The sequence below is a fragment of the Mastigoproctus giganteus genome, chromosome 5 (genome assembly GCF_048544385.1).
Source record: "Mastigoproctus giganteus isolate SK-2022 chromosome 5, ASM4854438v1, whole genome shotgun sequence".
In the NCBI taxonomy this organism is placed as follows: domain Eukaryota; kingdom Metazoa; phylum Arthropoda; class Arachnida; order Uropygi; family Thelyphonidae; genus Mastigoproctus; species Mastigoproctus giganteus.
Window position 1 is genome coordinate 16,639,800 of NC_143579.1, and position 25,205 is coordinate 16,665,004.

Consider the following 25,205-nt stretch of genomic DNA (forward strand, 5'->3'; position numbering starts at 1 on the left):
GTATAGAAACTTACAGAAATTAGAGAACTACTTTTTTTTATTTTTTTTTTATTCCCAAGTCTTCAGAAATTCCGTAACCAAGATCATCTGATAAGAGATCACCAAGTCTTAAAACATGCTGTCATACTGGTGTGTTATGTTTTCAATAAATAGCATATTACTCATCTGGTGATGTTATTTGTTTAAAGTAGAGCTTCTTTTAGCAACTTATAGTTAAGAACAGTCATATGTCATATATATCTTGTTAGTGTTAAAAATACTTATCTGATTAGGTATCACACAACTTAGGGTTAATAATACCTATGAAAAGAGGGAGTGCAGCATGTACCCTTCATTTTAGGCCACATAATAAAATGTTTTATTACAAAATGTGAATATTTGAAATTTATTGAAAGTTTTTGAGAATCTGTGCTGTTACATATTAGGAGATGGTACAACAGTTATAACTTCTGTATTATTTTTAAAAAAATTCATTTGCAAGGCAGCATTTCAAATCTTGCATGGCAGAATGACAGGTTATGTCAATCTGTAAATGCAGTTTTTATGTGTTCTTTTTAGCTATTTATTTATCCATGTAACTCTTAAAATTCCCTTCTTACAGTATATTTTACATTGAGAATTACCTCATCCTTTGTTTTTGTAGCCAGTAAACTTTCAAATACCATGAATACACACTTCATTACATTGCCATATGGTATAGAAACTTACAGAAATTAGAGAACTACTTTTTTTTATTTTTTTTTTATTCCCAAGTCTTCAGAAATTCCGTAACCAAGATCATCTGATAAGAGATCACCAAGTCTTAAAACATGCTGTCATACTGGTGTGTTATGTTTTCAATAAATAGCATATTACTCATCTGGTGATGTTATTTGTTTAAAGTAGAGCTTCTTTTAGCAACTTATAGTTAAGAACAGTTGTTCTACCTCGGATATAGAGACCATAGCATTTGAAACCCTATGGGATGTAAAATATATAATGACAAGTTAGCCCTCAATAATCTATTTCATGAAATATAAATAAACTAAAATAATATATATGTCATATATCTTGTTAGTATTAAAATATTTCTCTGATTAGTTATCACACAACTTGGGATTAATAATACCTATGAAGAAAGGGAGATGCAGCATGTACCCTTCACTTTAGGCCACATTCTAAAGTAATTTTTATATTGCTATTATGTGTACAAGTTAATAAATATTCTTTTAAATGGATCAGGATGCAGCTATATGCATCCTGATCCATTTAACCAAATCAACTATTGCTCACTACGAAGTGAGCAATGGTTGATTTTCTCTCTGTGCCTTCCACCCTTGTCTTCAAAAATAATTTTGATATCATATACTTGGATTTCAGGAAAGCTTTTGATACAGTTGCATATAAAACACTGCTGTACAAATTGGAGCAGTGTGGCATTAAGGGCAAGTTGCTGCTACTGATAAAGGGATGGTTCAGTGAGAGAAGACAGAGAATGTTAATCACTGGACACTGCTCTTTGTGGACTAATGTTATTAGTGGAGCCCCCCCAAGAGTTCAGTATTGGGCCCATCATTGTTTTCTATAATTATGAATGCTATTGATGAAGGAGCATCAGGCTTAATGTTCAAGTTTGCAGTGATACAAAGACTGATAGGGTAGTTATTGACAGTAATGATGGTATGCTACTGCAACAGTCTGTGTGGTACTACACTCAGGGTAGTGAAAATTGAAAAAGACCCTGGGGTAATCTTGCAGTCAGATATGAAGTTCTCTGAGCAATGGAGACAGTCTACCATGCCAGCTCATGCATTATATCATGTCAATGATATAAAGGATTTTGCTTACAGGGATAAGGTAGTGATTATCACATTGTATAAGGCCTTATCTCGAGTACTGCATAGAAGTCTGGAGGCCTTATTATAGGAAGGATGAAGAGCTGCTGGAATGAGTACAGAAGGGCAACAAGATTGGCAAGGTAAACAAAGGAAACAGTGTTCTTATCAAGGCTTCAGTTCTGCAAATTGCAACATCTGTAGCCTAGGCATGTGCATGGTGATCTGATTAAAGTGTTTAAGGCTTTGAATGGATTAAGCAAACTCAGTTCTGATGTGATTCTTTCTCAGACTTCACACGAGGGAAGCATAGATTAATCCACAACAATAGAAAAGTTTGTTCCAGCAATCAACCACTCACTGACCAAAGGCAAATTTCCACACAAGTATTCTGCAACTGTCCCTCCTAAACCTAAATCTATGCTGAAAAGTGAAATAATCACTTTTGCCTCTGCCTGCAGCTACTGTTAACCTTTTAGTCTGTGAATCATCCCCAAACTAGCAGTTTTCCGACCCACCTAACACTTTGTCGATAACATCAGCAGATATTCTTGCACCTTTTCTATTTAAGCGTATCCAATCCCTGTAGAAGCAATCTCGCCTATTAGCAAGCACAGACCATGCTGGAAAAAAAAAAAAAAAAAAATTCCACCCCATAAGTTGTACCCCAACATTAGTCCACAAACAGCAGTGCTCACTGATAACTACTCTGTCTTCTTCCACTTAACCATCCCCTTATCCATAGCAGTTACTTGCCCTTAATGCCACAATTTATACACCAGTCTTTTATATGCAACAGTATTAAATGCCTTCCTGAAATCTAAGTAGATGATATCAAAATTATTTTTCGAATCCAAGTCACAGCATCATAGTAACCTATTAGACAAGATGGCCCCCTGAAAAAATTCATGTTGTGATTGTGGTATAATTTCATGCTGGTCCTGCATTACTTCTTCCATTATGTTCCCTGGAGCAGATGTTAAGCTAACATGTATTTAATTATTCATGTCACCTTTTGGTTCCCCTTTATGAACTGAGGATACATTCATATATCTTCAGTCCATGGGGACCTCCCCAGAATCCAATGATCTTCTCATAATTATGGTTAAGAGTTTGACTACCTCCTTTGCTGCCTCCCTTAATATAACTGGATAGATTTCCATTCACTCCAGGTGCTTTTTTACATTCTTTAATTTCTGCTTCACCTTCCTTTTGATTATCACAAAGTCATTTAGCTCGTTGTTAGAGTTTGATATACTTCTGGCATTCCCTTCCCTAAAGAATTCCTCATGTGCAAACGTAGATAAATTCGTATTCAATTTTTCTGCTACCTGAGCAGGGACATAACCAGTTAACCCATAGACAGCAAGAGGCCTAATGTGATTCAACCTCTTCCTTCTACTGTTAGAAGTCTTTGCTGTTTTTCTTTGCATTGTTTGCCAGAGAAATTTCATAATCTGCCTTAGTCTGACTAATGTTCTTTGTGACTTGATTACAGACTAATTTATATCTACCATACACTTCTGTGTCACCTGATAATTTATATGCATCCCACGCACTTTTCTTCTCTGCCACATGTCTCAATAATTCAACATCTGACATCCATATAGGTCTAAGGTTTGAACATATATCTTGATTCATATGAAAAGCCTAATAGTTTCTTTGATTAATTTCCATTTAGCATTTGGTATTAGTAATATCATCAGTTTGTCCCACTGCACAGAATTTAAAAACTGTCTGCGACCACTGTAGTCAACCTTATGAAAGCAAAAGGCTTTCCCTTTACTCTTGACAATAGTTAAGTCTTTAGGACACCATGATCGCTGCCACCCAGTGCGTCTTTTACCTGTAGACTCTTAATGCATGAAGAATCACTGTTGATAACCAGATCAAGAGTATTACTCCCTCTTGTTGCCTCTTTAACATGCTGCTGTAAAACAGTCATCCAATAAATCCACAAAAGTCTTTGCTTTACTGTGATTAACCAAACCACATGTTCCAATCAATATCTGTTAAGTCAAAAACTTTATTATAAGAATTCTGATTTAGTGGCCCATTAAATCCTTTCCTTTACAGCTGTTTGTTGCACTCATAAAAGTCATTAGGTCTATAACACAATTCTACTCTCATTTTTGCTTATATCACACCACACTGAATCAATATTGCACTGGCTACCCATTTCAACTGGAAGCACAGGCATAGATTTATATGCTGCTCAACTAAGAGCATAACCCCCACCCCTCCCATCCTGTCTGTCCTTTCTTTCTCTCACCTGGGATCCCAAATGTACCTGAGGAGCTGATGAGGATTGGGCCCATGGACTCTATGAATGTCCCAATTACCATCTCCACAGATGTAGATTAATGTTCAAAACTAGAAGCATAAATCGTGGAGATGAGATTATTCATCTCTGATAAAATGCATTACATGGCTGCCTCTGAATTTGCTCAAATTCTCAAAATTTTTTGAGCAGGAGAAGAAACCATGATGTAAGATATGGCTACCCAGACTGACACCCCCCCACGCTAAGAAAAGCATGCATACCTGATTGAGACACTCACTGAAATAAACAAACCCAAAAGAGACTGGCCGGTTAGAGAGTGTTTCCTACCCAGTCAGAATGCATAACTTTGAAACTGATACCTGTCAAGAGTAATATCAGTGTTTATCTGTATTAGTCAAGAACCAGCAGCTTCTCGTTTGAGCACATTCAGAATTTTACCTACTTGGTTTGCAGATAGCAGAACAACTAAGAGTATCAACCTCAGGGGCTCACATCTGGTGAGTATGGGCTGGCACACCCAGGGTCCTGAGTTGGATATCATCATTCTTCTCTTTCTTGGTGATTCCTTCTACTTCTCTCTTTCTCTTCAGGATAACTTGGAAATTTTTTTTTAGCATTAGCAGAGGCATTTGATGCAAGAAAGCAAGCTTATGCAGCATCAGCCAAAAAAAAGGGAAAAAAAAAAACCCACTTCCACTTCACCCCTCTGTTCGTTCAAAATACCTGTCCAGCTGAGCCTTAAACTTATTTAGGCTATCAACCTCCACCACAAGGGATGGAAGTCTGTTCCACCAACCAACCAACCACCCGCTGGCTAAAGGCAAATTTCCGCACGTCTATCCTACATCTGTCTTTCCTCAAATTGAATTTATGCCCTCTCAGGTGATTTTTCTGAGCTTGAGGAAGAATCCCATCAGCATTGAGCATGCTTAAACCATTCAAGGCTTTATACACCTCTATCAGATCACCTCGCTGGTGCCTAGTCTCCAGACACTGTAATTTGCAAAACTTAAGCCTTTCTTCGTAAGAGCACCCCTTTGTTCCATTCACCAATCTTGTTGCCCTTCTCTGTACCCGTTCCAGCAGCTCTACATCCTTCTTGAAATGAGGCCTCCAGACCTGTATACAGTACTCTAGGTGTGGCCTGACCATTGCCTTATACAATGGAATAATTACCTCCTTATCCCTGCTGGAAAAATTCCTGTATATCATTGACAATACTCCATGAGCTACTCCTGCAGCCCGTCTGCACTGCTCAGAGAACTTCATATCTGCCTGCACAACCACCCCAAGTCCCTTTCATTCTCTACCACTGTCAGTGTGGTACCACAGAGTTGATACGTTGCTCTGGGATTGCTGTTTCCCATGTGTAGTACTTTACATTTGTCAATGTTAAACTTCATTTGCCACCTCTCAGCCCATCTGCTCAACCTTTCCAGTTCCTGTTGCAGCAGCATAGCATCAGTAGTGTCCTTAACAACCCTGCCAACCTTTGTATCGTCTGCAAACTTGGACATTAAGCTTGATATACCATCATCAATATCATTTATAAATACAAAAAACAATAATGGACCCAACACTGAGCCCTGAGAGACTCCACTAATAACATTAGTCCACGATGAGCAGTGTCCATTGATTACCACTCTCTGTCTTCTCCCCCTCAACCACCCCTTTATCCATAGCAGCAATTTGCCTCCAATGTCACACTGCTCCAATTTGTGTAGCAGTCTTCCATGTGCAACAGTATCAAAAGCCTTTCTAAGATCCAAGTATATAATATCAAAGCTATTCCCTGCATCCAGTTCTTTTGTGACTGCATCATAGTATCCAATCAAGTTGGTCAGGCAAGACTTCCCCTTAACAAAACCATGCTGTGTCTGAGCTATAACTGAAGTCTTGTCTAAATGATCCTGCAGTGCTTCTTTAACCAGTGCCTCCATTAATTTTCCTGGAACAGAAGTTAAGCTCACAGGTCTATAATTACTTGTGTCAGCCTTTGATCCTCCTTTGTGAATTGGGGTCACATTTGCACATTTCCAGTCTATGGGTACCTCCCCTGAGTCCAAGGAAGCTCTCATAATTATGGCTAAGGGTTTGCGTACTTCCTTTGCTGCCTCCTTTAATATAACTGGATAGATCCCATCCACCCCGGGTGCCTTTCTTGTGTTTATCTTCAACAGTTTCTCCTCCACTTTACTCCCAGTTATTTCAAGATTCTGTAGCTTACTGCTAGAGCTGAATACACCTCTGGCATTCCCCTTGCTGAATAACTCCTCATGTGTGAATGTCGATGCAAAATATTCATTTAGTTTGTTAGCTACCTGAGCAGGATCATCAACAGTTGACCCATCAATATCAAGTGGACCAATCTTGATTCATCCCCTTCCTTCTAGAGTTTACATAAGTAAAGAACTCTTTGCTGTTTTTCTTTGCATCCCTTGCCAAGGATTTCTCGTAATCTGCCTTCGCCTGCCTAACCTCCTTTGTAACTTGGTTGCATATCAACTTGGTTGCATATCAACGTATCAAAACAAAAATTATATGGCACCAGTATCATGTCTGTTTGTATAATGATGAATGTAAGAATGACAAATGTGTGAGTGTTATGTGCCAGTCTGCCACAAAGAACTGCTGTTGCTACAGGATCTTTCATTTTTGCAAATATTACAGCTTGTTCCCGAGCACCAATAATTGAGAAAATGGAAAAACCACTCAGCATTTGGATTGTTGATAGCAGTAAAAAAACGGATCCTATTACACGGAAATGTAAATAAACAAAAGGCACTAAAAATTTATAACCATTTAAAAGAAAACGGAGAATCTTCTGTTAACCCGGAGTTTGTTGTCAGTAAAGGTTGGTTTGAAGCTGACAAGTTTGCAGAGAAATTTCAAAAAATTATTGAAGACCAGTGATACACACACCACATCAAGTTTTCAATGCCAATGAAACAGGTCTTTGATGGAAAAAAATGCCCAACAGAACATTTATTTCAAAAAAAAGGGTGAAAACTGTACCAGGTTTTAAGGCATCAAAAAATCGTGTAACATTACTTATGTGCAGTAAAGCATCAGGAGATTACATGATAAAACCTATGATGGTTTATAGATCCTCTAATCCTCGTGTAATGAAAGGTGTAAATAAAAATGCATTACCAGTATATTGGAAAGCATATAAAAAGGCTTGGGTAACTACCGATTTGTTTAAAGAATGGTTTCTAAATTGTTTTGTGCCAGATGTGGAAAAGTATTTAAAGTGGAAAAATCTAGATTTCAAAGTTTTATTACTGTTGGATAATGCACCAGGCCGTCCAAAAGGTTTAAGTCATCCAAACATTGAAGTAGTGTTCCTACCACCTAATACAACTTCTTTAATTCAGCCATTGGATCAAGGCATTATATCTACCTTTAAAGCTCATTACAATGGGTTTTGGAAAAAATCGATTCCAAATTTATTGAAGTGATGGAGGCATGGAAACATTTTTCAATTGTGGACTGTATTGGAATCAGTTTTATTGCTCAAAGAAGTAAAACAGTCAACATTAAATGCGTCTTGGAAAAATCTATGGCCAGAGTCAGTTCACCATAGATACACAATATGAGAAAGAGCAAATGATGCCCACAACAACTACTTTGTAGTTTTTTTTTAAGAGTGTCTATGGTGTATCTAAACACCGATATTATATAGATACTAAACTCTTAAAATATTATGCCATGTGCATTTAATTATTTTAAATATTAAAAATAATATAAATTTTTTTTTTAAATTAGCTATTCTTGCAGGTTAAGCTGTATAAATGTGAATGAATGTCAGGCCACCTGTGTAAACTATGAGGTGATTGATTGAATTTCATTAATATATGTATAAAACAAAAATTATATGGCACCAGTATCATGTCTGTTTGTATAATGATAAATGTAAGAATGACAAATGTGTGAGTGTTATGTGCCAGTCTGCCACAAATTATGTAAAAAAAAAGTGTGTGATCGTGTAAATGTAAGTATGACAGGTATGCAATTGGGCTTTCATGTAGTGTGTGTTGTTCTAACATTTCCCCCCCTAAAAATTTGACTACAGTTGGGGCTATTAGGAAATCCCCCATGCCTTGCTGACATCATGTCTTTGATCTGAGGCGTTGCATAAGTTATACTGATACTGGCTTCAACTGGCCTGGCCAGTATGGAAGTACTTTCAGAAAAACTGCACATTTATAGTTCACTCTCCTTCCCCACATAGGGCAACCCTGGCCCTATGAATTTACTCCCCAACGATCCCTGCTTCCTTTCCCCACCTCCCAAACCAACCTTTTCACCTGGTGGTTCCCACCACCACCACAAATCTTTTCTTGTTCTTAACAGTCTTCCCCCCCCTGCAAAGGATGGGCTGCTCCCATAGGAATGCTCCTCTATACCTTTAACTTTCTATTTCCAGGAGAAAAGTCTTCCTATCAGTCCTTTATCTGTTCCTCACCTCACCTGTCTTTCCCATTCCATTTTTCACTTTCCAGAGGTTCCCCCCCCTCCTGGGGACTTCCCCAGAAAGCTAAGGCATTGCTAGGGTTTGCCCTTGTAAGAGACCTTTCTATTCCCTACTATAACTTGCCTGCCTCCTCAAGGCAAGGATAAGCAATGCAGGGTCTCCCCAGTGACCCAGAAGCTAAATGGCTGGAAGAACAACAGACCAACAACACTGTGCAAACCAACACTAGAATTCACATTATCTTTGGCCTTTACAAAGTTTGTACCGCAATGCAGAGTATAAAATTGTGGAGTTGGGGGGGGGTTCCCCTGGTGCCACTTGACAATCAATGCTTTACACTATCCTTTCTTCCACATCTTTTTTTGGTAGGGGCCGCAAGAGTGTAGTGGAAGATCTGTATGCTGGATATATGGGTACAAGATTACATGTGCTATGTAGTAAATCCCTGGCCTGGTTCCACATGACAGAGATGGAAGCCAGCTTACGGCAACTTCATACAGTGAGCTAGCCTCAGTGGCCAGTCATTCAACACAACCTACCATTACACTATGGCACAAATACACCACTACACAGATTGGCCTTTACCTGTACAATATGAACATGGTGGACAAAATTTTTAAATCAACTAGATGACTTATTTGTATCAACATGTCAGGGAAAAGAATATTCTAGACCTGATCATCACCCATGAAATAGATGACATAATAGGAACAGGAAGTGATCATGGAGTTCTACAGTGGACAATGAAGAGAGAGAGAGAGAGAGAGGTAGCAGTTAAAGGCAAAGAAATGGGTTGTAATTTTAGGATATTACAATGGCTTAAGGTACTACGCAGCATCTGTTAACTGGGTAGATATCTCACAGAGAGCGAATACAATTGAATTATGGTATACCTTTAAAACATTAATCACAGAGGCCTTGAATGCATATATACCAGTAAAAAAAACTCCAAGAGGAGGATTCCAAGTTGGATGAATAATGAAGTTGCCAGATTACTTGAGAAGAAAAAGATGGCATGGAAAAGTTAGAGCAATAAAAAGTACTGAAGCCTATAACAGCTACAAATTGATCTGTAATAGTGCCACAGAAAAGGTTAGGCTGGTAAAGGCAGATTATGAGAAATTATTATTATTATTACTAGACATATAGTACAAGGAAGCCTGAGGTTTATGCTGCATCAGCCAAAAAAAATTTCCAAGTTACCCTGTGTGTGTGTGTGTGTGTGTGTGTGTGAGAGAGAGAGAGAGAGTCAGAAGTAGAAGGGAATCACCAAGAAAGAGAAGAATAATGATATCCAGCTCAGGACCCTAAGTGTGCCAAGCCCATACTCGCCAGATGTGAGCCCCTGGGGTTATGCTAGCAAAGAGAGCAAAAGTGGAAATAAGAAATTTTTCATATATATATATATAAAGACAAAGAAGAAGGATAAACCACATGGCACCATTATGCAATGGATGTGGGATAGTATTACCCCATCTGATGAATTCAACAGTTACTTTGCATCGATATTTACAGAAGAAAAATCCTTTATGTCAATGGGAAATAATGGGAGTGAAGTTGAAAAATATGTAATTAATGATATTGAAATTTAACATGATTATTTAATGAAAAAACTTTCGAGCTTCTCGAGTTGATGGCATACACCCTATAATTTTAAGGAAGGCAGCAAGTGAGTGGCATTGAACTATTGATGTTAATTATGAGAGCAGCACTCGACTCAGAAGAGATTTCGTTGGATTACAAAAGTGCCAATACATAAAGGGGGGGGTCTAAGAGTACAGTGGGAAACTACCAACTGGTCAGTCTAACTTCAGTAGTAGGGAAAATCATGGAGGCAGCAATTAAGAGTGGAATTCATAATCATTTAGATAGAAATGGAATTCTGAAGGATATGCAGCATGTTTTGTAAAGGAAAAATCATGTTTAACAAATCTGGTTAGCTATTTTAAAAGGGTCACTAATGAGCTGGATTTAGGGAGCATAAATAAATCTGTTATATATTTATAATAAACACTACTAATGAAAATAAAAATCACTTTAAACAGTTTTTATTTTATTATTATTTTTTTGTCATCCTTTTATTTTAACCAAGTCATATTTTTTTTAATTAAATTTTTTGTTTTTAATATTTTAGGGGAAAACACAATTTTTCATTCTTGCCTCTGGTACTAAAATGGCTCAACATGGTCCTACTTCCATGTACACTAATGCTAGCAATATTATAAATAAATTTGATGTACTGATTAAGTTATAAAATGCAGACGTAGAACTAGAGGAGACACTGTGTCACTCAGGCATAAATTATCCTGAATTTGAATATGAGGAGTACAATGTATACAGGAAGGATGGACAGGAGAAGTGGAGGGGTTATGCTCTTATTTAAGATGCATATTAAATCTAAGGCAGTGCACCCAGTTGACATGGGTGAAACAAGTGCAATATTGAGTTAGTTTCATGTGATATAAGCACTGGGAAAACAAAATTGAGAGTAGGAGTGTGTTATAGGCCTAAAAACTATGATGTATATACCAAACTGCTATACAGAGAAATAGTGGGCCAGCAAATCAAAATGTATCATAATGGGGGATTTTAACTTTCTAGATGTTGACTGGAATTTGTGAGTTGGTCACTCTCACACTAGCAAGACTTTGTGGATTTCTTTGATGACTGTTCTCAACAGCAGAATGTTAGCGAGGCAGCAAGAAGAAGCAATACTTGTCTGGTTATCAGCAGTCATTCATGCATTAAGAACCTGCAGATAAAATACCCACTGGGTGGCAGCGATCACAGTGGACTAATGTGGAAATTAATTAAAGAAATAACTTTTGTCTAGGGAAAGGCTTTTGCTTTCGTAAGGGTGACTACAGTGGTCTCAGATAGTTTTAAAATTACATGCAGTGGGACCAACTGATGATATCAACAGCAAATTCTAAATGGAAAATATTCGGGGAAGTAATCCCCGAATCAAAGAAGCTACAAGCCTTTCATACTAACGAAGAAATAATGTTCAAGGATTAGACCTAAATGGATGTCAGATAAACTACTGAGACACGTGACAGAGAAGAAAAGTGCACAGGATGCATCAAGTGATACAGAAGACTATGCTAGATATAAAGTAGTCTGTTATCAAATCACAAAGGAGGTTAGACAAGCTAAGGCAGATTATGAGACGTCTCTGGCAAAGAAAAACAGCAAAGACTTCTATGCTTATATTAACAGTAGAGGGGAGCAGTTGAATCACATTGGGCCACGGGGTGATGAGCCTGCTCAGATTGCAGACAAATTAAATAAGTATTTTGCATCTACATTCACACATGAGGAATTCTTTAGAGAAGTCGATGCTAGTAGTTTATCAAACTCTTATGAGAAACTAAATGGCTTTGTGATAACCGAAAGGAAAGTGGAGGAGAAATTGTTGAAGATGGGCATAAAAAGGGCATCTGGAATCTATCCATTTATATTACTGAAGGCAGCAGAGGAGCCAAGAAACCATTAGCCATAATTATGAGAGCATCCTTGAATTCAGGTGAGGTCTGTGGACTGGAGATGTGTGAATGTATCTGCGATTCATAAAGGGGATCAAAAGACAATGCAAGTAATTACAGACTTGTTAGCTTAACATTTGTTCCAGGGAAAATAATGGAATCACTGGTTAAAGAAGTATGGGCATGCAATTATACTGAAATTACAGCAAGGATTTGTTAACAGGTGGTCTTGTCTAAAAAAACTGATAGGTTTCTATGATGCAGTTACTGGATGCAAAAATTAAACTTGGCATCATATACTTGGATTTCAATAAGGCTTTTGATACTGTTGCACATAAAAGACTGTTGTACAAATTGCAGCAATATGGCATTAAGGGGAAGTTACTACCACGGATAAAGGGATGGTTAAATTGAAGAAGTTTGAGGGGAACAAAGGGTTGCTTAGGGGCTTAAGTTCTGCAAATTGCAGCATCTGGAGACTAGGCACCTGCGAGGTGATCTGATTGAGGTGTATAAGGCTTTGAATGGTTTAAGCAAGGTCAATACTTATGAGATTTTTCGTCTTGCTCACATTATCCACCTGATGGGGGGGATAAATTCAAATTGAGGAAAGCCAGTTTCAGAACAGATGTGCAGAAATTTGCCTTTAGCCAGCAGATGGTTGATTGCTGGAACAAACTTCCATCAGTTGTTGTGGAAGCTGATAGTTTAAATAAATTCAAGGATGGACTGGACAAACTTTTGGAGTGAATGGATGGGTGAAATGGCAAGTTTTTGTTTTGGCTGTGTAAACTTGCTATCTTGCATCGTATGTCTTGGCTAATATTAAGATAGATTGTTGTTGTTGTAGGGTCTTAGGAGCATCAGCAACTAAGGCCATATTGCTCAAGAAGATAGTAGTTATCAGTGGAGTGCTGGGCCCATTGTTGTTTTCCTAATTTATCAATGATACTGATGAAGGCATATCAGGCTTAATGTATAAGTTTGCAGATGGTACAAAGTTTTGCAGGATGGTTAATGACAGTATGCTACTGCAACAGGATCTAGAAAAGTTAGGCAGATGGACTGAGAAATGGCAATTGAAGTTAAACATTTACAAATGCAAAATTCTGCATATGGGTTACAACCAGTGGTTCGCGAAAGTGTTCCAGGGGATTCGTACTAAAAATTCTGTAATGGCAGCTGCTTAGATTTACATAGGTATATTACTCTAAACTACAAAATAACTAATAATACACAATAAAGTAAAATAAAATTAAATAAAAAGTAAAGAATTGGCAAAGAAAGAAACCAATCTCCCACAATTCCTTACTATCTTACAGTATATCATGTTGAATAAATGTTTTCCATACTGTTTTTTTTTTCATTCTCAAGGATCATTATGTATAGGCGCTTTTTTTTATTTTAGAACCTCTAGTACTGTACTTAGTAATGTGCATGGTTTGAATGTTTAAAAGATAAAAGAAGATACTTGTTGCCATTAGACTTGAACTTCTGTAGATCGTAATTTTCAGAAAATAAGTATGAAGGAAGGTTGTTCCAGAGAACAGAAGTTGAATGAATAAATGAAGAAAAGTTGATTCAGTGAGTTTGAACTTGGACAGTAAAAGGATGTTGACTGGTTGTGGCATATGTTCGGACTGCTCTGAAAGAGAGAGAGTGGGAATTATAGAAGCCAATTCAGAAGAACAGTGCCCGTGTAAGTATCTATAGAAAATGCATGCAACAGAAACAGTCTATGAGACAAATAAGGGAGAGACTATTAGAGATGAGACATTAATAAACCTAACTGCCCTCTTTTGAATGAAATCTAGAAGCCTGAGAAAGGTTTGGGGGGGGGCACCCCAGATGTGGGAACAATATTCCATGGTAGGCCAGATTTACAATTTCTACAGAGTCAACTCTTTGGAAGAAAAGTAACACCGAGAGCAAAAGAGAAAACTCAGTTTTTTAGATGCAGAGGAAACAGTATTTGTAATGTGCTTTATGCCAATAGAGATTAGAAGTCAGGGTAAAACGCAAGTTCTTGCATAGAAATCTTCAACAAAGATAAGCATAGGAGAAGAATCGTTTTTTGCGAGATATAAGACAGGACTGAGTTTTAGAAAGATTGAAATTAAGTTGTCTTTGCCCCACTGGAGAATTACCTGGAGATCAGCATTTAAGGATTTTGCAGTGGATACTCGAGAATACTGGATACTCAAAGCTGTTTGAGCAAGGCAAGGTTTCTCAAACTGGAAGGTGGAATGCAATGTGCTAACGTCAGAAAAATTATGGATGGGATTTTCGGCCAATGGAAGAAGGTCATTAAAATACAATAGAAAAATAGTGGAACTGAACCTTGTGGAATACCAGGGTTACTGGAAAAGTTAGAAGACAGATAGCCATCATCCTCAGTGAGCAGTCAGAGAGAAAACTGGATACTCAATTTCAAAGACCAGCTGGCAAACCATAGGATGGAAGATTATTTAGAAGACATTTATGCCAAACACAACTGAAAGCCGTTGAAATGTCGAGAGAAATGGTTTGAGCTTCACCAAACTTTTCCACTGAATTTGTCCATAGATGGGTAATATAAGCCAGAATATCACCAGTGGATCGACACTGACTGAATTCATACTGGTGATCGTTGATCAGATGAAAGATTTCCAAGTAGTTTAAGAGTTGGCAGTTAATTGATTTCTCCATTACTTTGGAAAGAATAGAAGTAATCGCAATGGGATGATAACTGGATGGAAGGGATTTGTCACCCCTTTTTAGGAACTGGCTGGATATGAGCAAATTTCTAAGCAGAAGGAAAAACACCTTTGGAGTAAGAAAGTGAAAAGACAACACAAAACTGGAGTAAGTTCAGAGGCACAGATTTTGAGAACAAGTGAAGAAATACCATCAGGACCTGCTTACTTAGCATCAGATTCATCAAAATCCTTCTGACGAAAGATCAGAGGAGACATTGAATACATTGTACTGGGAATGGTTTGAGGTGATTTATCAAGCTCATCAATACATTAGTTGAAAGAAAAACAAGATTCTAGTAGGTCAGCTTTATCTTTGGCTGATGTGGCAACAGAACCATCTGGTTTTGACAAAGGTGGGAACAGAGATGGGCAAAAATTGCTGCAAACAGCTTTGACAAGAGACCAGAATGCTCTGCTATGATTTGGACAAGAAGCAAGTGTTTTACTCTTAGCTTGTTAGAAATCTGGTATGGACTGATTAATAACTGCTTTACAAAGTATAAATTTCTGTTTATACTCCGGCACGACAACCAAGTCAGTAGAGTTTACAATAAATCAGCAATACAAATATTTATTGTATTTAGTAGTCACGGGCTCGAACCTTGGTCCACTCAAGGAACGCATGCTATGCACTTTCGCTCCTGACCACTGGGCTACAACTTAATAATTTTTATTATTACACAATATCGCTTATAAAAATGTGGTACTGGAAATATTTTATAATAAAAATTCAGAAATATTATATGATTTCAGAGAATATAGGCTTAGTGGTTCGCATTAAAAATATTACATTGAAAGGGGTTTGCAATAAAAAAATATTATGCTGAAATGGGTTTGCGAATCAAAAAAGGTTGGGAACCGCTGGGTTACAGTAACCCCAGAGTAATATACCAACTGTATGGTACTTCTCAGGCTAATGAAAAATGAAACAAACCTGGGGGTAATTTTGCAGTCTGATATGAAGTTCTCTGAGCAATGAAGTCAGGCTACCAGTACAGCTCATGGGGTTTTGTCAATGATATACAGGAATGTTGCTAGTAGAAGATGACTTTCATCAACCGGTGAAATACCACCACTTCGCTTATTGGAGGCTTGAAGTGGTGAAACCCATGTTTAGTCTCTAGAGCAAAGTTTCCGGCATCCACCTTCCCCCATATTTCTCCTTCAACCCTTGCACGGTACTAAGTACTATAGGTTTTGATACCTTTCGTGTTTGGGGTTTTCATAAAAAAAAAAATAAGGAGGTCATCATCCCATTGTATAAAGCAATGGTCAAGCCATGTTTTGAGTACTGCCTAAAGGTGTGGAGGCCTCATCTTAGGAAGGATGTAAAGCTGCTGGAACAAGTACAGAGAAGGGCAATAAGATAAGCGAGCAGAACAAAGGGATGCTCTTACCAAGGAAGGCTTCAGTTCTGTAAATTGCAATGACTCGAGACTAGGCACCTGCAGGGAGATCTGAATGAGGTGTTTAAAGTCTTGAATGGATTGAGTAAGCTGAATGTTAATAGCATTCTTCCACTTGCTAAGACTACACACTCATATTGAAGTTGAGGAAGGATGGTTGCAGGATAGATGTGCAGAAGTTTGTCTTCAACCAACTGTGTTTAATTGTTGGACAGGCTTCCATCTGTTGTGGAAGTGGATGGGTTGAATAAATTCAAGGAAGAATTTATTCAGCTCATCTGTACCCTCAAATTTTTAGGGGGTATAGATGGGTGAACTGTGTATTTTTTTTTTTTTTTTGACTAATGCTACATAAGCTTGCTTTCTGCTACTTGTTAAAATTTAAATAAGCTACATTCCTCATTAAATCTATAGGTATCAGCAATATCTGACTTCAAATATGGATTCCACTCATCAAAATCCATGTGATATTTCATATTTCAGGAAAGAAATATCAAAAAGCTTAATATTTGTTGTCCACTGTTATTTAGCTGGACAAAAAAAGAACAATCAAGTTTCACTGTAAGCTTCTCCATTTGGTGAAGATTGCCTTATTACTCGAGAAACAACAAACTTAGGGTAGATGATAATAAAAAAGGCAGCAATAATTATACAACTCAACAGGAAATCAGCCCTCTCAAAACAGCACATCATGCTTTATCTATGATTTAAAGGAATTTTACTAGTAGCAGAAAAAAAGAGCTTGTTGGTTGACAATGAATTCTTTTTGTGCAGTGTTAGACTGATAAGATTAATATGTTGCTGGTCTACAAATTTTGATAAATGCTAACATATAAAGAAACAAATAATAAGAAAATGAAAGTTGATGCAAGGAAGCAAGCTTATATAGCATCAGCAAAAAAAAAAAACACAATACTACCCACCTCATCTGCCCATTCCCTCTAATAATTTGTCTGAGTCATGTTTAAATTTATTGAACCTACCCACTTACAGTAATCACTGTCTGGCTGAAAGCAAATTTCTGCACAGTCACGGGTGCCTGGTTTCAAAATCCTGCAATTTTAAGAACTGAAGTTTGTTATGTGTGTGTGCACACCTATATATATATATGCACACCTATATATATATATATATATATATGCACACCTATATATATATATATATATATGCACACCTATATATATATATATATATATGCACACCTATATATATATATATGCACACCTATATATATATATATATATATATGCACACCTATATATATATATATATATATATGCACACCTATATATATATATATATGCACACCTATATATATATATATATGCACACCTATATATATATATATATGCACACCTATATATATATATATATATATATGCACACCTATATATATATATATATGCACACCTATATATATATATATATGCACACCTATATATATATATATATATATATATGCACACCTATATATATATATATATATGCACACCTATATATATATATATATATATATATATATATATATATATATATATATATATATATATATATATATGCACACCTATATATATATATATATATGCACACCTATATATATATATATATATATATGCACACCTATATATATATATATGCACACCTATATATATATATATGCACACCTATATATATATATATATATATGCACACCTATATATATATATATATATATGCACACCTATATATATATATATATGCACACCTATATATATATATATATATATGCACACCTATATATATATATATATATATGCACACCTATATATATATATATATATATATATATGCACACCTATATATATATATATATATATGCACACCTATATATATATATATATATATATGCACACCTATATATATATATATATGCACACCTATATATATATATATATATATATATATATGCACACCTATATATATATATATATATATATGCACACCTATATATATATATATATATATATATATATATGCACACCTATATATATATATATATATATATACTTCCTCCACTCAAGGGCACAAACGGTGTAACTTCTGTGGATCAAAATCTAAAATACCAGCGCCGTATTGGGTTACCACTTATTCAGGACATTTATATTTTGATATGCATACAAAACCAATTACATATAACAATGGTTTTTTAAATATATTTTCAAACTACCTTAAAAACGGGTATTTTTCTATCACACAAATGGAAAATGACAAACTGATCAGCCCAACTCAAAGTCAGACAAGGGGAAACCACAGTGTCAAACATGAAGCCGTCATTAACTGGTCCTCCAGGATCCTTCTAAAAAAGTTAGTTACTTTTTTAGACGTGAAAATGGATAAACACATACCAAAGACTAATTATATAACCTATGGGAGATCAATACCACTTGAAGATACAATCAAAGGGAAATTCGAGGAATGGTGTGTTTTCCATATATTTGCATTACATACCCTGCTAGCCCTCCAAATAAAAAACGGATATACTTCGGCATAGTCCGAGGGGCATCTTTTTGGGTAGATGAAGCCATTTCACCCAACTTAAATTTCTTTCACTTTAAATGAAAACTATATTAACTGGATTCAACCAACACATGAAGATGCACCCGAGCATCCAATGAGAAAAAAAAAAAAGTTGAGTTTAACCCCACTACCGACGACACAAATTGTAACACTCTCGAAGAATGCTACAATTACCGCTCTGACCTTCTCTGATGTCTCAAGGAGGTTAAAGCACGAATAATTCGTGATTAAAAGAAGCCAAGGAAAGTTGCGTCACGGACTAAAGCATCTGGGTTGGAGGTTACATACATATATATAAGGGTGCTTGAGGACAAGCCGGTCGCCCATTTTGACCTTGTAAAGGTGAATAGTGACTCTTTGGGATTTAAAGGGAGCGCGTTCTATTATTGTGAGTATATTTAAAAATTCAAGCAGAGAGTAACGGTATATCACATATTTATTTCATATTAAAGGTTTTCTTAACTAAGGGAAGGAAAATGAAAGATAAAAATGCATTTTTAAAAAAAATTCTAATTGTGCTAGTTATTACATTCCATTCTCGTTATTCGTTGCTATGAGCAGCGAATTCGTTGCTTTCGAGTTATTAACAGCAGTTTGTCGCTTTTTCGAAAACATTGTTCTGTAGGTGCAAGATTACCTAATATAAAGTGTGTAATATTAACGGATATATATACATCTAGAGTAAATTGTATATCTTGATTTTAATGATATTGCCAAATGGAGAGATTACGTAAGAATCTTGCGGAACTGGTTTCCAGGAAATGAGTTCAAATTTTTGATCGTAGATTGAATTATTTAATACACGTAATTACGGGTTCGATCTTCCCATTTTAGCTTGATTTTCGTTTTTAAGTAGTTTTAAATGCTATTCTTTGCATGGGGTATTTAATAGCGTCCTTATTTGGATGTGTGTGGGTTTGGCCACTAATTACCCTTCTCTACATGTTTAATCGTTTGTGAAATGTCGATGGGCTGAAAAATAGCAATTGAGGTATAACATTGACAAATGTAAGGTATTGTATTTGGGTAAATGTTTATTACTATTTAAAATATCACTTGGGTAGCCCAAATCTTAATTAACAATGAAAAAGACCTGCGAGTACAGATTTTTAGAACAGCTTTTTTTTTTTTTTCTTTCTGTCAATTATATACAGTTAATTGTCCAGCCAGGGACAAAGGGGTTTTTATCTCATTGTATAAAGCAATGTTTAAGCATATATATAGGTTTAGAGATGTCATTTTAGGTATGACTGGAAAAGGGTGATGAGAAGAGCAAGATTAGCTTGCATCACCAAAGAGTTTTCTTAGCAAGGAAGACTATAGTTCTACGAACTGCAATGTCTGGAAACTAGATAAGCACATCTGTTAATTGAGGGAGCATTATAGCCTTAGTTGCTGATGCGCCAATAAAAACTCAACCAACTCTGTTAATTGAGGTGTTTAAGGGTTCAGTAAACAAAATTCTGATAACCTATCTGTATTCTTTCTCAGTTGACATGTAATGAGCATAAACTTAGAACATTTAAGAATAGATTTATAGAAATTTCTTTTAAAACAGAGGGTGATCATTGGAATTGGTTTCTATCTAGCATTAGTATTAGTAGAGGCATTTGATGCAAGAAAGCAAGCTTATGCAGCATCAGCCAAAAAAAAAAATAAATAAAAAATAACCACTTCCACTTCACCCTTCTGTTCGTTTGAAATACCTGTCCAGCTGAGCCTTAAACTTATTTAGGCTATCAACTTCCACGACAAGGGATGGAAGTCTGTTCCACCACCCAACCACCCTAAGGGCAAATTTCCTCACGTCTATCTTACATCTGTCTTGACTCAATTTGAATTTATGCCCTCATGTGATTATTCTGAGCAAGAGGAAGAATCCATCAGTATTGAGCATGCTCAAACCATTCAAACCTCTATCAGATCACCTCGCTGGTGCCTAGTCTCCAGACACTGTAATTTGCAAAACTTAAGCTCTTTCTTCGTAAGAGCACCCCTTTGTTCCATTCACCAATCTTGTTGCCCTTCTCTGTACTCGTTCCAGCATCTCTATATCCTTCTTAAAATGAGGCCTCAGACCTGTATACAGTACTCTAGGTGTGGCCTGACCATTGCCTTATACAAGGGAATAATCACCTCCTTATCCCTGCTACAAAAATTCCTATATATCATCGACAATACGCCATGAGCTACTCTTGCAGCCCATCTGCACTGCTCAGAAAACTTCATATATGCCCGCACAACCACCCCCAGGTCCCTTTCATTCTCTACCACTGTCAGTGTAGTACCACAGAGTTAATACGTTGCCCTGGGGTTGCTCTGTTTCCCATATATAGTACTTTACATTTGTCAATGTTAAACTTTACATATTTATGGTGTCAGGAGTCAATAAATTGGAGAATTTTTATTTTTTTTGCTGTTGCTGTAAAAGCTGCTGCTTTACATTATTTTACTAATTATACTGAACGTGGATGTTGGTCAAAACATCAAAGGCAGATTTTGTTGTGATATCAGAGATGAAGTGTCACACAGATATAAGGAATTCAGAACTGGAATTTGAGGAGTACAATGTGTACAGGAAGGGAAGAGGGGTTATGCTATTAGTTAAGAAACACAAATCCAAGGAAGTGCAGCCTTGGACAGTGCAGTATCACTGCACTGTTGGACAGTGCAGTATCGCTGCACTGTTGGACAGTGCAGTATCAAGTCAGTTTGGTGTGACAACACATTGGAAGATCAAAATTGAGAGTAGGAGTGTGTTATAGGCCTAATGACTTCGATGAGTATAATAAGAAACTGTACAGGGAAATAGTGGGCCAGTAAATCAGTCTTATAATGGGGGATTTTAATTTCCCAGATATTGACTGGAATTTGTGGGTTGGTCACTCGCACACTAGCAAGGCTTTTGTGGATTTATTGGATGATTGTTTTCTACATCAGCATGTTCAGGAGACAACTAATACCCTTGATCTGATTATCAGTAGTGATTCTTCATGCATTAAGAATCTGCAGATAAAGGAACCAGTATGTGGCAGTGAGTAGGAGATGGGCGGAATTACTTGACAAGTACACGTCACTGATGAAAAAAAGCCGTGAATTAGGGTTGAAATTGAAAGTGTCTGCAATTCTGCCCAGACACAATAGGAGGGAGTATATGATGAGAGCCCTGTCAATCAATTCGGACCTGGAAAGATTGTGCAGGGCTCAAGGGGTAAAATTTTTTTTTCAGCCTGGTCTGTACTTGTTAACAGGAGAGACTGCTTCTACAGGGATGGGATACACTTAAATAGAAAGGGTGCAAGAATGTTTGCTGATGCTATTGAGGCAGTGTTAGGCGGGTCGGAAAACTGCTAGATTGGGGGGATACAAGGACTAATAGATTAACAGTAGCCACTGGCAGAGGTGAAAGTGATTCTTGCACTGCTTCTATTGGAATGAGCCGCAGCCTGGAAAATAAGATGCAGGATATTTCAGAGACTGCTGGGAATCATTGGGGTACAAGTAAACACATGGGTTGTGTTAGGGTAGCTAAGAAAAAGAACAGGTGCATTATACTTGCGTGTACACCAATGCTTGGAGTTTAGCAAATAAATTTGATGGATTTGAGGTATTGCTCAAAACATCAAAGGCAGATATTGTGGGGATTTCAGAGACGTGGTCTCACACAGATATAAGGAATGCAGAACTGGAATTTGGAGAGTACAATGTCTACAGAAAGGATAGGAAGGGAGGAGGGGTTATGCTATTAGTTAAAAAACACATAAAATCCAAGGAAGTGAAGCCAGTCGACATCGCTGGACAGTGCAGTGTCGAGTCAGTTTGGTGTGACATAAGCATTGGGAGATCAAAATTGAGTAGGAGTGTGCTATAGGCCTAATGACTCTGATGAGTATAATAAGAAACTGTTGGGAGAAATAGTGGGCCAGTAAATCAGAGAGTCTTATAATGGGAGATTTGAATTTCCCAGATATTGAATGGAATTTGGGGGCTAGTCACTCACACACTAGCAAGGCTTTTGTGGATTTATTGGATGATTGTTTTCTACATCAGCATGTTCGGGAGGCAACTAGAGGAAGTAATACTGTTGATTTGATTATCAGTAGTGATTCTTCATGCATTAAGAATCTGCAGATAAATGAACCACTAGGTGGCAGTGATCACAGTGTGCTGAAGTGGGAGTTACTCAAAGAGGTAACTACCATTAGGGGTAAAGGGAAGGGGTATTGCTTTCGTAAAGGCGACTACAATGGACTGAGACAGTATTTAAATTCTATACAGTAGGTGGTAGATGACTTTCATCAACCGGTGAAATACCACCACTTTGCTTATTGGAGGCTTGAAGTGGTGAAACCCATGTTTAGTCTCTAGAGCAAAGTTTCCGGAATCCCCCACCCCCCATACTTCTCCTTCAACCCATGCACGGTACTAAGTACTATAGGTTTTGATACCTTTCGTGTTTGGGGTTTTCATAAAAAAAAAAAAACTGATGATATTGCCAACAGCAAATTCAAAATGGGAAGCATTCAAAGAACTTATCTTGGAAGCTACTAGGCTTTACATACCAACTAAGAAATATTGTTCAAGGTTTAGGCCTAAATGGATGTCAGATGAACTAATGAGGCATATGGCAGAGAAGAAAAATGCATGGGATACATACAAATTAACACGTGACACAGACGCCTATGATAGATACAAGTTGATCTGTAACCAAGTTACAAAGGAGGTTAGGCAGGCGAAGGCAGATTAAGAGAGATCCTTGGCAAGGGATGCGAAGAAAAACAGCAAAGAGTTCTTTACTTATGTAAACTCTAGAAGGAAGGGGATGAATCAGATTGGTCCACTTGAGATCGATGGGTCAACTGTTGATGACCCTGCTCAGGTAGCTAACAAACTAAATGAGTATTTTGCATCTACATTCACACATGAGGAGTTATTCTGGAAGGGGAATGCCAGAGGTGTATTCAACTATTAGGTGTATTCAGTTATTACAAGAGAATCTTGTAATAACTGAGAGCAAAGTGGAGGAGAAATTGTTGAAGATAAACACAAGAAAGGCACCTGGGGTGGATGGGATCTATCCAGTTATATTAAAGGAGGCAGCAAAGGAAGTAAGCAAACCCTTAGCCATAATTATGAGAGCTTCCTTGGACTCAGGGGAGGTACCCACGGACTGGAGATGTGCAAATGTGACCCCAATTCACAAAGGGGATCAAAGGCTGACACAAGTAATTATAGACCTGTGAGTTTAACTTCTGTTCCTGGAAAATTAATGAAGGCACTGGTTAAAGAAGCACTGCAGGATCATCTAGACAAGACTTCAGTTATAGCTAGGACACAGCATAGTTTTGTTAAGGGGAAGTCTTGCCTGACCAATTTGATTGGATACTATGATGCAGTCACAAAAGAACTGGATGCAGGGAATAACTTTGATATTATATACTTGGATCTTAGAAAGGCTTTTGATACTGTTGCACATGGAAGACTGCTGCACAAATTGGAGCAGTGTGGCATTGGAGGCAAATTGCTGCTATGGATAAAGGGGTGGTTGAGGGGGAGAAGACAGAGTGGTAATCAATGGACACTGCTCATCGTGGACTAATGTTATTAGTGGAGTCCCTCAGGGTTCAGTATTGGGTCCTTTATTGTATTTATAAATGATATTGATAATGGTATATCAGGCTTAATGTCCAAGTTTGCAGACGATATGAAGGTTGGCAGGGTTGCCAAAGACACTACTGACACTATGCTACTGCAACAGGATTTGGAAAGGTTGAGCAGATGGGCTTCGAGGTGGCAAATGAAGTTTAACATTGACAAATGTAAAGTACTACATATGGGAAACAGCAACCCCAGAGCAACGTATCAACTCTGTGGTACTACACTGACAGTGGTAGAGAATGAAAGGGACCTGGGGGTGGTTGTGCAGGCAGATATGAAGTTCTCTGAGCAGTGCAGACGGGCTGCAAGAGTAGCTCATGGTGTATTGTCAATGATATATAGGAATTTTTCTAGCAGGGATAAGGAGGTGATTATTCCCTTGTATAAAGCAATGCTCAGGCCACACCTAGAGTACTGTATACAGGCCTGGAGGCCTCATTTCAAGAAGGATGTAGGGCTGCTGGAACAAGTACAGAGAAGGGCAACTAGATTGGTGAATGGGACAAAGGGGTGCTCTTACGAAGAAAGGCTTAAGTTTTGCGAATTACAGTGTCTGGAAACTAGGCACCAGCGAGGTGATCTGATAGAGGTGTACAAAGCCTTGAATGGTTTGAGCATGCTCAATGCTGATGGGATTCTTCCTCTTGCTCAGAATAATCACCTGAAAGGGCATAAATTCAAATTGAGGAAAGACAGATGTAGGATAGATGTGCGGAAATTTGCCTTTAGCCTGCGGGTGGTTGGTAGGTGGAACAGACTTCCATCCCTTGTCCTGGAAGTTGATAGC

General features: G+C 37.3%; 2 protein-coding genes across 2 annotated transcripts in view; one reads left to right on the top strand and one right to left on the bottom strand.

Moving 5' to 3' along the window:
- Nucleotides 1–18,989, bottom strand: part of LOC150085204 (mitochondrial 2-oxoglutarate/malate carrier protein) — a 122,927-nt gene extending 103,938 nt beyond the window's left edge. Inside the window, exon 1 of the mRNA XM_090373923.1 lies at nt 18,692–18,989. Within this exon, the coding sequence (XP_090230049.1) occupies nt 18,692–18,768 (77 nt within the window). The 5' untranslated portion in view covers nt 18,769–18,989. The remainder of the gene's footprint in view (nt 1–18,691) is intronic.
- Nucleotides 18,990–19,053: 64 nt separating this feature from the next.
- LOC150085205 (glyceraldehyde-3-phosphate dehydrogenase 2-like) overlaps nt 19,054–25,205 on the top strand; it is a 46,889-nt gene continuing 40,737 nt past the window's right edge. Inside the window, exon 1 of the mRNA XM_090373922.1 lies at nt 19,054–19,148. The gene's annotated coding sequence lies outside the window, so the exon portion shown is untranslated. The remainder of the gene's footprint in view (nt 19,149–25,205) is intronic.